Raw genomic sequence first — 9,195 nt, 5'->3', positions numbered from 1 at the left:
TTTTTTAAATAACTTGTCTTTTTAGAAATTGAATAAATAATAAGTATTTCCAAGGGGAAAATGATATGTTATAAAAATATTAATATTTCTGACAATTTTAACCTGATAGAAACCCTTGGGGCTTTTTTTCATAATTTCTTCTCAGTTATTATTCAGAGGCTCTATTATGGAATTGTTCAAGCCACTGCTTACAATATAGCATATTAATATATTAATTTTCTCTTTCTAGTAGCAGTTTTCCATTCCAATTTCCTTTATCTGACTTCTGCATGATTTATTCTGATGATAAAATGCCCTCCTCTTTCATACAGTTAATTCATTCACAACTTTTAAAATTCATATCTTCACATTAAACACACTTGTAAATTTGCTCGTGTCAGATTGGTCTCTTGCCCTTCCAGTTTTCAGTAAACCATTGGAACAGAGGCTTCCTTAAATTTCCTCCTAAGAGTTCTAATTAAATACAGAACTTTTGAAAAAGAACTTTTGAGATCAATAATTATTTCACACACAAAAAAGCCCCCTGGCACACAACATTAAATTAATTAACATTAGCTGTATGATTCTCAGGAATTCTGGAATATGTTTATAGTACACACCTATAACATTTATAATACAGTGTCCCAAAATTTGCTGGAGCAGCAACATTTCCTCAGTGCTGAATGAGGCCTCATACAAACAGTAACAGGGTTCGAAGCCCAAAGGTCCCATAATCTGATCACCTCCACAATATGCTCTAGTGCTGCACTAGTTTATCTTTCAAAAAGGTGCTTATTTATGACATTTTGACTTTAAGAGAACATGCAATAGCCTTTGGTAAATTGTCATAATGGATGGATTGCTTCTAAACTCATTGCTTGTTTAACTCTATCTCTAACCCTCAGGTCTCACTTACACAAGGATTAAATGGATTTTTTCACTCTGAAAGCAGGCCCAGAAATGCCCACAACTGCCCCTTGGTGAGTATTTGATCCCTAGGATACCCACACTCACACACTGCTTGACCCTTAACTCCTTCCTCAAGGTGCCAATTTGCTTCTGCAGGGCTGAAGGTCTCTGGGAGCTCGGATAGATCTGCTCTGCATAAGCAGATTGCACTGTGAGAATCCCCTTTACAAGAGTTCGTTGTATCTACTTATTTTTAAAGGATGGCCAAAAGAGGAGGTGAATGTAAATGTGCTGCCCATCCTTTATATAGTATCTGAGATGTAAGAACTGCATTGCCCTGAAGAGTGAAGTCTTGGTTCAAAGCCTTCCTCAGTCCAAGAAAGTTAAACCTCCCATGAAAATGCACTTTCACCCCTTCTTGGGCCCAGAAGCAGGGGAAGAACAGGAGGGGGCTAGTCTTTGAGGGCTGGTGGTTGAGCCAACTCTTCCTCTTACAACAGTCAGATTTGAGTTGTAGCCCCATGACACATGAATAGTTAAGACTTACCATCTGCTAGTCCTCCAGGTGTGTATTAAAAGAAAGCATTAAAACATGGGCTTGGTTCTCTAGAGGAAAAGTCAGTAGTTGCAGTCAGAATATCCTGGACTAAAGGTCCTGTGCCAGCGAAGGTGCATCCAGGCTTAAGCTCCAGAGACAGTAGAATACATCAGATACCATCTGGCCATCAATGTTTTCTACAGTCTTACTCAACACAGTGCACTGCTTATGTTTGTGTCCCACCCAGGGCTCATCACCATCCCCATGTACCACTGAGGAAAGCCAGACACCTCCCTCTGGGTGCCTGGGGGCTGACACGAGACCTGTGTGCCTGAGGGTGGCTGTGAGTCTTGTCCTGGCTAACCACTACACCTCTTCCTCATGTGGGTACCACTCACAGGTCACCGTGCAGACAACTTTTAACCTTTGGGTAAACTCAGCACACCAAGCTTTCATGGTACATCATTATAACACATTTTCCAAAACTTGAAAATCTCTTGATCCTAATTTCTGGAATCTTTCTTCCATTCCAGTGTTTTCTCAAAAATACTGAGGTATCAGCCTCATATCATGCGTACAGCTGTACTAGCTCCCTCAGTCCTCTCACACACTCTGCTTGTGTATTCAGAGATTTCACTAGTTGCCCCAAATGCACTATTGGATTACGAGTTTTAAGCAACCATTTATCACCTCCTTTTTAGGTTGGCTTCACACCAAGATGAAATAAAACTGCCTTGAGTCTGACAATATCTAGCCCAATCACAACTTCCCCATGAGGCATGGGGTCATTAGCAAGAAGGAAGATTTTTAAATTGTTGTAGAAGGCAGCTCATGCTCAGCTCAGCTCATTTTTAAATTAACTCCTCATTTACCCCCGGAAACTCATCTGAGAATTGGGATGGCCAGTGGCAGGCAGGGGACCGATGGGGGGGGGAGCCACTTCAGAAAATATGTTCAAAGTTCCTCCCCAGGTCTTTTGCCTTTTATTCTCCAGTTCAGGTATTACATTTCCACTGGCTTCCACCAGGATTGTGCATGCACCTTGACATGTTCACAGAAGTTCCACGATACAGAGTTTCACAACTGGGACAGGTCCCTACAATTGGGACACCAGGGTGACAAAACAGATTCTGGAGAATTTCCTACTGAATAGGATGGAGAGAGCATAATTATCACATCGTAGCACTACAATGCCTTATAAACATAGAATAGACTAGATTCATTTACCACAAAAATCACAGAAAATAACTGATCAAAGAATATCTCTTTTATGTAAAATATACATTTGTAGGATATAATTTCAATACGTCTTTTATACTTATTGATGTTGGGTTGCAACACTTTGAATTAAAAGAAAAAAAAACCAAAATATTCTTGCTGCCAGAATTTTATTTCTCATAATACTTATAGTTTGAGGTAACAATGGAAGAAGACTGTGTGCTGTGAACAAATTTAGTGATGTTTGTCTGCAGTCACATATCTGTTATCAAAGTGAAAAGTAACTTAAGACTTGGCATGTACACTAGAATTCATACAAATATAGGTCATGGCAAACTGAGAAAGCAAGGAATTATGCAAACCTACTCTGATCATATTTGTGACCTTTGCAAAATATACCATTATTATGACAGGAGGCAAGACAGATGCAGCTTACATCACTATCATTATTAAGTGTGTGTCTTTGTATGATGCACAGCACAAGTTACTGCAGGAACCAGTAAGAATACACACAGGGGCGTGGGTCTTTGCATGGAGCTTTAGCAATGATGACTTGAATTCAGCTTTCCTTGATATAGATAAAAACTTATATTCCATGCACACACATTTTATTTACAGTTGATTCATCAACAGCGACTAGTTACCCCTTTCTCTGGCAGCAGTAATTATGAGCAGTCCTTAATCTTCTTTAACAAGCTCTACTTCACACGTAAAGTCTCAGTAACCTCCTCAAGGCGTGAGATGTTTATCAGGGCCCATTCAGCAGCAGCAGTCTCTTTCCCGTACAGTCCTTGGTATGGCTAAATTCCATTGTCCCTTTTTCAGCAGTCAAAAATCCATGATAAATTCTGTACAACACTGTAGTTAATATAACAGCAGCACCAGATATTATATTAATTCCTTTGCTAAAAGCTGTTTGCAATTATCTCTCTATTGACAATATTTTACCAAAACTAAATCAATGTACATCTCTAAATATCAGAAATGTATACTTTGATAAATACATTATTGTACAAGAATTCTGACATGCAGGTCATGCTATTGGGCTAGGCTATATACAGAAGAACATGTTACATGGTCAACAGTAAGTTGTATTTCTTTTCCTAACAAAAAATAGAACATGGCAATCAGGGATTATTCAACAATCTCAAGGATCTCTTAAGATCTGGGTTGTTATGGTCTTCCCCACATAGTTCTAGAACTCTATGGTTTAGTGTAATTTTTCCTCCCCAGCCCAGAATATCAAATCTGCCATTGCATTTGTCCTGTTGCATAAACAGAGGTTAATATTGAATGAAAAAGCCACTAGAGGAGATACAGTTTCAAAACTGTAAGGAATGCTGGTTGCTAGGAGGAAGATTGATGCAATAGGCAACTGGTCAGTACTGTAAAGCCGCTACTAAATCCCACTCGAAAAATCTTCAGAGTGCTCACGAGTTAGTCTAGACAATACTAACTTGCACTGGAAAAATATATATATTTGCATCTATACACACAAATATAGTCCATATGAAAAAAAAAAAAAGGGAAAAGGAGAAAAATGTCCTTAGTTAGCCTTAAAAGAGAGGGGCATTTTAACAGTATCTCTGTGCTTTATGGAGACAGATGGAGAATACAGAAGACAGGTTGCGAAACAGACAGACAAACAACATATAGGACAAAGCACCTCAAAAAACATTGACTGAAGAAAATATTTAAGCTCATGAGCCAGAGGTTTAAGGCTGGTCAAAAACCCGACTTGAGAACTACTACCCTCTTACAGTGGTACAAAAAAAAGCCCCCAAATAACCTTCTCAATTTTACTTGGTACTCAGCCTCTGAAAATGTTGAAGAACCCTGGAGTAGAGAAATGACTACAGTACCAAGCAGCACTTGCTAGCTTAAAATTGCAAGTCTGGATGGCGTTTACCTTTCTTGCATGTTTTGTGCCTTCCCCAAGCCATTAAGAAAGAGATCTGGCTTCTGCTTGCGTGTAACCAGTAATGACAACCTCTTTGCAGTTATCTGTGTGCAAACAACCGGAGACATTCAGAACTCTGATACAGCAATCCAATACCGAAGTAAGTTAATCACAAAATAAAGCCATTTATAAACAAGTAGATCGTTAAAAAAATAAAGGAGAAGGTTAAACAAAGAAAAACAATCCCACATGCAGACCAGTTTATCAGTGCTTTCATATCAGCAGGATGGTACAATGCGAGAACATACATCCAGAGCCCTCTGTGGTCTCCGCGATCGGCAACACTGCTTGTCAGGTGATGAAGACAGGATGGTCCATGCAAATGAGAAGACCCAAGTCACATTGTGTGCAACCAAGACACGATTCCAGACATCTTCAGAATGGATTAGAGTCACAAGAAATGGAGGTTCAATGGAGTGACTGATAATTAGTTGGAAGCACATTATTTTAAGTGAATCTCCCTGAAAATATGCTTAATTATTGAATATACTGGCCAACGGCATCCACTAACTGTCCTTTTATTGCCACAGGAACATAGGACAATATAGTAGAGAAAAGGAGAAGCGCTACCTTAGGTTATCTTTAAATGCCAAGATAAAAATCTTCAGCTACCCAAGTGGCATTTCTTACTACCAACAGTTATATCATGCAGGAGTTATACCACATTTGTGGACCCTATAGTTACTGCTATACTTATTTCCAATACGTGGTAAACAGTATTTGAATTAATACTATGTAGCCGATTGATGCCATCTGGTTTACAAGATGGAAGGGATGGGAGACCGAGAGCGCCTTAGAGGACAAGGTGAGCTGTAGGGTGATGTTACTGGAGACAGTCGCAGAGCATTGCCTGTCAAGCCAGCTATGTTGTTTAAGCTTCGAGATTTTTCATAGCCTTGTACGAGAAAATGCACGGACATCAGTTGAATTCAGCCAAAAAAAAGACAAAGACAAACAATACAATGTAATGTAATCCAAGAAGCTATCTGGGACTCAGAGGAAATCTGCCTGCAAAAGAACTCAATGCTGAGACACATTACTACCAAAATAGACTAATAAATAAAGTTATTTACAAATTAATGCAGCTGTTCTTCCCCAGAAAGGTAAACAGACACCACACAAGAGGTCTGACCTGCTCTTCCACACCTCGTCTTGCACTCAGTGCTGCTCTGTCATCCTCAGCAGGGCTGCGCAGAGTGCAAGATAAAGGATCCCACCAGGGTTACTGCTTGAGCTATCTGCCTAAGCATAATCAAAAACCCATTAAGACAGGCTATAAAAACTGTCAGAATTATATAATCTCTGCTGAATTCAATTCCTAAGAAAGGATGATTTATTTTTAAAAATAAATAAAACCCAGATAAATTGCATACAGTACGTGTAAATCACTTCTGCAGGGGATTGAATGATAATATGGGAAAGAAGCTCTATCTTCAGAACTATTAACCCTAAGACTTTGTGTCTAATGTTAAAGTATAATAAGATAGCAGAGTCTGATATATTTGCAAATGCCTCCTAATTGGCAAATTTAAAATACCATATTTGTGCTCCTTCTCCAGTTGACTCAAATGAAATAAACATTATTAATCCACACAAGCAAGTAGTAAATAATTAATCATTAAATGAGGCACCCACATAATGCTTCACAATCTGGAGACAACATTGCACTTGTAGACATTTCTGTTCATGTACGCTACTTTTTGGTACATCCAGATTGTTTTCATCTTGTAGCGGCTATGCTGTAAAATGATGGAAAAACATTGCTATTCACTGCATCACTATCTTCATAATCGAATTATTTTTAATTGCACCTGTTAGGCCTGTTTATAAAGGAAAGGCTTAGCCCATCGGTCTGGAGAGAGAGAGATCAGCCAGGAAATACAATGAAGATGATGCAGGACAGGACTTCGCTCCTCAAGCTCATGGAGACATACTTCACTGAAAGCATGAGAAGTCCCACTGATTTCAATGGCACAACTTATTTCCTTCAAGAAAAGTATCCATCTAAGAATTTGTCAGGTTAAGACATTCAGGTATATATTTCTTAAAGAGGAACCCTGAGACTTTTCCCACAAAAACTGTAAAATGTCAGTGATGATATAGCTAAATATTACATAGGATGTTATCAGACCTTTTTTTTTTTCTCATTGAAATATTTATTGGCTCAAATTCCTCATCTCCAGGTAACAGACAGACAGTTGTTAGCATCTTCAGGAAAATTCATATCTTAGGTTCCCCCAAAAGACAATTAACATATTTCTTACCCACTGAGAACTGCATACTTACAAACTACACTTAAAGCAAATGTACAACTTCATGTCTGGTAAAATGTCATGTAATGTTATCTCCAGATTGCAAGGGCATGCTAGATTGTGATGTTACACAGACTTCTGATACATTTCAAAAACTGCCTCCAGTTTCTGAGTTTCTATCAGCATTTACACATATTACAAAGAATCACATTTGAAAGGGGAATTGAGTGGAAGCACAATGCTAGTGTATATATTTAACCTCCCTGTAAATATAAAGCTTACCAGAAAAAAAAAATCAAAATAATCAGGTAGCTTTTTAACACAGAAACTACAAAAGTATTTTTAAAAATATTTTTTCCTGCTGCTTTTCTAATGATAAAAGGAAAGAATTGACAGAGGAAGATGGTAAAGTTGATAAAGCAAACAGGAACTTCTAAAAAATGAAATCCAGGTACACAAGATGAATAAAGACAGAGGCATGATCCAAAATTGGTACTTTCCAGGTATTTCAGTGGGTTTTGGATCAACTCTGAATCAATATAAGGTGTTAATGCAAAAACCTCAGAATGATCATTGACCATACCAAGAACCAACCAAAGAACCAACCAAACAAGAAGGATGTACCAAAACAACAACAAAAAAAAGGTGGGGAAAAACCCTCAAACTAGTAGACTTGATATGTAAATTAAATTCAAGTATTCAAAATCATTTGGTTGCTACTTGAAGATACTTTCTGCTCCTGAGTTATCTTCCCTACTCTCTTATAAAATAAACTTGAAAACCAGTGGCTAAAACATTTCAGCCTGGGCTAAGATTATCACCAAATCTAGTCAAAGAGCACATTTCTCATTGAGGAACTGTCAGTTCTGAACTCAAGCCCCAGCTTTCTAGGAAAAACTACGAAACAATTTTCTCTTGAATCTAGGTTTTGAAATGAAAATGTTCATGTGGTCCCAGTTTTATTGTTATATGAATATGTCTTTAGCAGCTGATGGGAAAGTTATTATTTCTGTTCTAATTTTGGTTACTGACAAGTGAACAGCACCCAAATGTTTACACTAACATTCCTTAAAGAAGTCAAGAACCTTATTATCTTGCAAGATGCCACAGCAATCTGTCTTAGTGAGGTGCTCCTGACCTCCTCAAAGACTGGAGTCTTACCATCAGAGATATTTTAAATAATCCTAGTTGTTGAGAAGACAGTGTGAAATATATGCTCAGTGGACAGTGTCTTAAATCTACACAAGTCTGCAATTTAATCTAAATATTATATAGAAAAATATGTAAAATGTAGGAGCATAGAGACAATCATATTCTTTACAAATATGATGGACATCGAACTCTGGTTGCACACCTGCTTTCACAGGTTGAACCTACTGGGGTCATGCTTTTGAAATGTAAAAAGAGCATTTGCAGAATAACCTAGGATAATTCCTTTAGGGTCTATGGCTGGCTGGGACAGCTGTGTTTGCTGTACACAAAGCAGATGTTTTTCTAAAAAAAACGGAGAGGGGGGAAGTGCCACATGGCTATCGCAGTTATACTCTGAGGTGAACAGCTGCACCTCAGCATTCAGGAACGTGAAACCTGTTAGAATGACACAATTTGGCAAGAAACCAAACCAAAGTGACTCTTATCTAAGAAAATGGCAAGACTAGTACTGGCATTGCTGATTTTGGGGCTATGCCCTGAGGTTAGGTATGCCGCTGATGGGGTAGCCACACCTTCAGTCACATGGGTGAGCTGTGTAAGGACAGAACTGGGTGATGATCTTAGAGGTCTTTTCCAACATTGATTCTATGATTCTACTATTCTATGACAGAAGGTTTTACAAATTCTACCTAGGGAGCTCAATCCTACTGAACAGTGGGTAATCAGATCTGAAGAGGCTGAATAACTGGAAAGGCATTTTAGCACCTTGCAATATGAAACTTGTTGGCTGTAGTTGAATTCTGGTTGGGGTAGTCACCTTTTAGCATCTGTGGTTTACTACTTATACAAAGAGGAAACATTTTGCGGCATTCTAAACCCAAACTTTTCTTTGAAAAAAATCTAAATAGCATCTTGTAAGATATGCTTTGTAGTGTTCAGAACAAAAACATTGCTTACTTCTGGCATTTCGACCTTTTAAATGCAATTTATTCAGCTGTAATTTTTACTGTGTTATTAAGTGCAGACAAAAGTTGTTAAATAATTAATTTATCTTTTAGAATGACAAATGGTAGTGAGTGATGAGTGGTTGAATGAGCAAGGACTGAATTGCAAGCTTTTCCATTAAAGATAACAGACAAATGAAGACACAAGTGAAATGAAGGGTCCAACATCAAGCACATTTTGTG

General features: G+C 38.2%; 1 protein-coding gene across 1 annotated transcript in view; it reads right to left on the bottom strand.

The window, feature by feature from the left end:
* Window positions 1–2,820: 2,820 nt before the first annotated feature.
* LOC104272707 (potassium voltage-gated channel subfamily C member 2-like) overlaps window positions 2,821–9,195 on the bottom strand; it is a 100,162-nt gene continuing 93,787 nt past the window's right edge. The window contains exon 6 of the mRNA XM_009867777.1: window positions 2,821–3,502. Within this exon, the coding sequence (XP_009866079.1) occupies window positions 3,393–3,502 (110 nt within the window). The 3' untranslated portion in view covers window positions 2,821–3,392. The remainder of the gene's footprint in view (window positions 3,503–9,195) is intronic.

The sequence above is a fragment of the Apaloderma vittatum genome, unplaced genomic scaffold (genome assembly GCF_000703405.1).
Source record: "Apaloderma vittatum isolate BGI_N311 unplaced genomic scaffold, ASM70340v1 scaffold1624, whole genome shotgun sequence".
NCBI lineage: Eukaryota > Metazoa > Chordata > Aves > Trogoniformes > Trogonidae > Apaloderma > Apaloderma vittatum.
The sequence above is the reverse complement of the archived record's forward strand: the minus strand, read 5'-3'. Positions and strand labels throughout refer to the sequence as shown.